The sequence below is a fragment of the Olea europaea genome, unplaced genomic scaffold (assembly GCF_002742605.1).
Source record: "Olea europaea var. sylvestris unplaced genomic scaffold, O_europaea_v1 scaffold6141, whole genome shotgun sequence".
NCBI classification, from domain to species: domain Eukaryota; kingdom Viridiplantae; phylum Streptophyta; class Magnoliopsida; order Lamiales; family Oleaceae; genus Olea; species Olea europaea.
In genome coordinates, this window is record NW_019264494.1 from 1 (window position 1) to 835 (window position 835).

The 835-nt window shown below is 40.8% G+C and overlaps 1 protein-coding gene across 1 annotated transcript; it reads left to right on the top strand.

The window, feature by feature from the left end:
• Window positions 1-6: 6 nt before the first annotated feature.
• On the top strand, window positions 7-830 carry LOC111389714 (probable pectate lyase 12; the record flags this gene model as incomplete). The annotated part of the gene is made up of 2 exons (XM_023014660.1): window positions 7-438; window positions 579-830. Coding segments are annotated over exons 1-2 (549 nt in total), but the record flags the coding sequence as incomplete, so codon positions are not given.
• Between the last annotated feature and the right edge of the window lie 5 nt (window positions 831-835).

Below are 835 nucleotides of genomic sequence, written 5' to 3' on the forward strand. Positions count from 1 at the left end.
ACTAATATAAGGTCGAGTCCAACACACTATGGATTGCGCACAAAATCAGATGGTGATGGGATTTCCATTTTCGGTGCTCAGGACATATGGATCGACCATTGCTCATTGTCACATTGCAAGGATGGGTTGATCGATGCTGTCATGGGGTCGACTGGGATCACAATATCCAATAATCATTTTTCACACCATAACGAAGTTATGCTATTAGGCCATAGCGATGATTACTTGCCGGATACTGGCATGCAAGTGACTATTGCTTTCAATCACTTCGGCAAGGAACTCATCCAAAGAATGCCAAGGTGCAGAAGAGGGTACATACATGTAGTGAATAATGATTTTACACAATGGGAAATGTATGCAATTGGCGGGAGTGGTAATCCTACCATCAATAGCCAGGGAAATCGATACATTGCTCCCTTCGATCGTAATGCAAAAGAGGTAATCATCCAATAGTGATGTAATTTGTCCGCAATATTCTGAATCTAACTCACGTACCATTTTGATGGACAAACAGCCTAACCCTTTTTTATATAATCATTGAATTATTATAATTATTCAAAAGAAATTTGTTCTGACAGGTGACAAAGCGTGTAGACACAGAAGAGGAGAAATGGAGGGATTGGAACTGGAGAAGTGAGGGAGATGTAATGGTAAATGGAGCATATTTTGTAGCCTCTGGACAGGGTGTAGAGGTGAAGTATGAGAAGGCCTATAGTGTGGAGCCCAAATCTGCTGCATATATTGACCAACTCGTAATGAACGCCGGTGTCCTCACTAGCAGGTCTTTTTTACTTTCTTTCCCATCTTTTTCTTTTCCATTTTTTTCTCTCTCTTC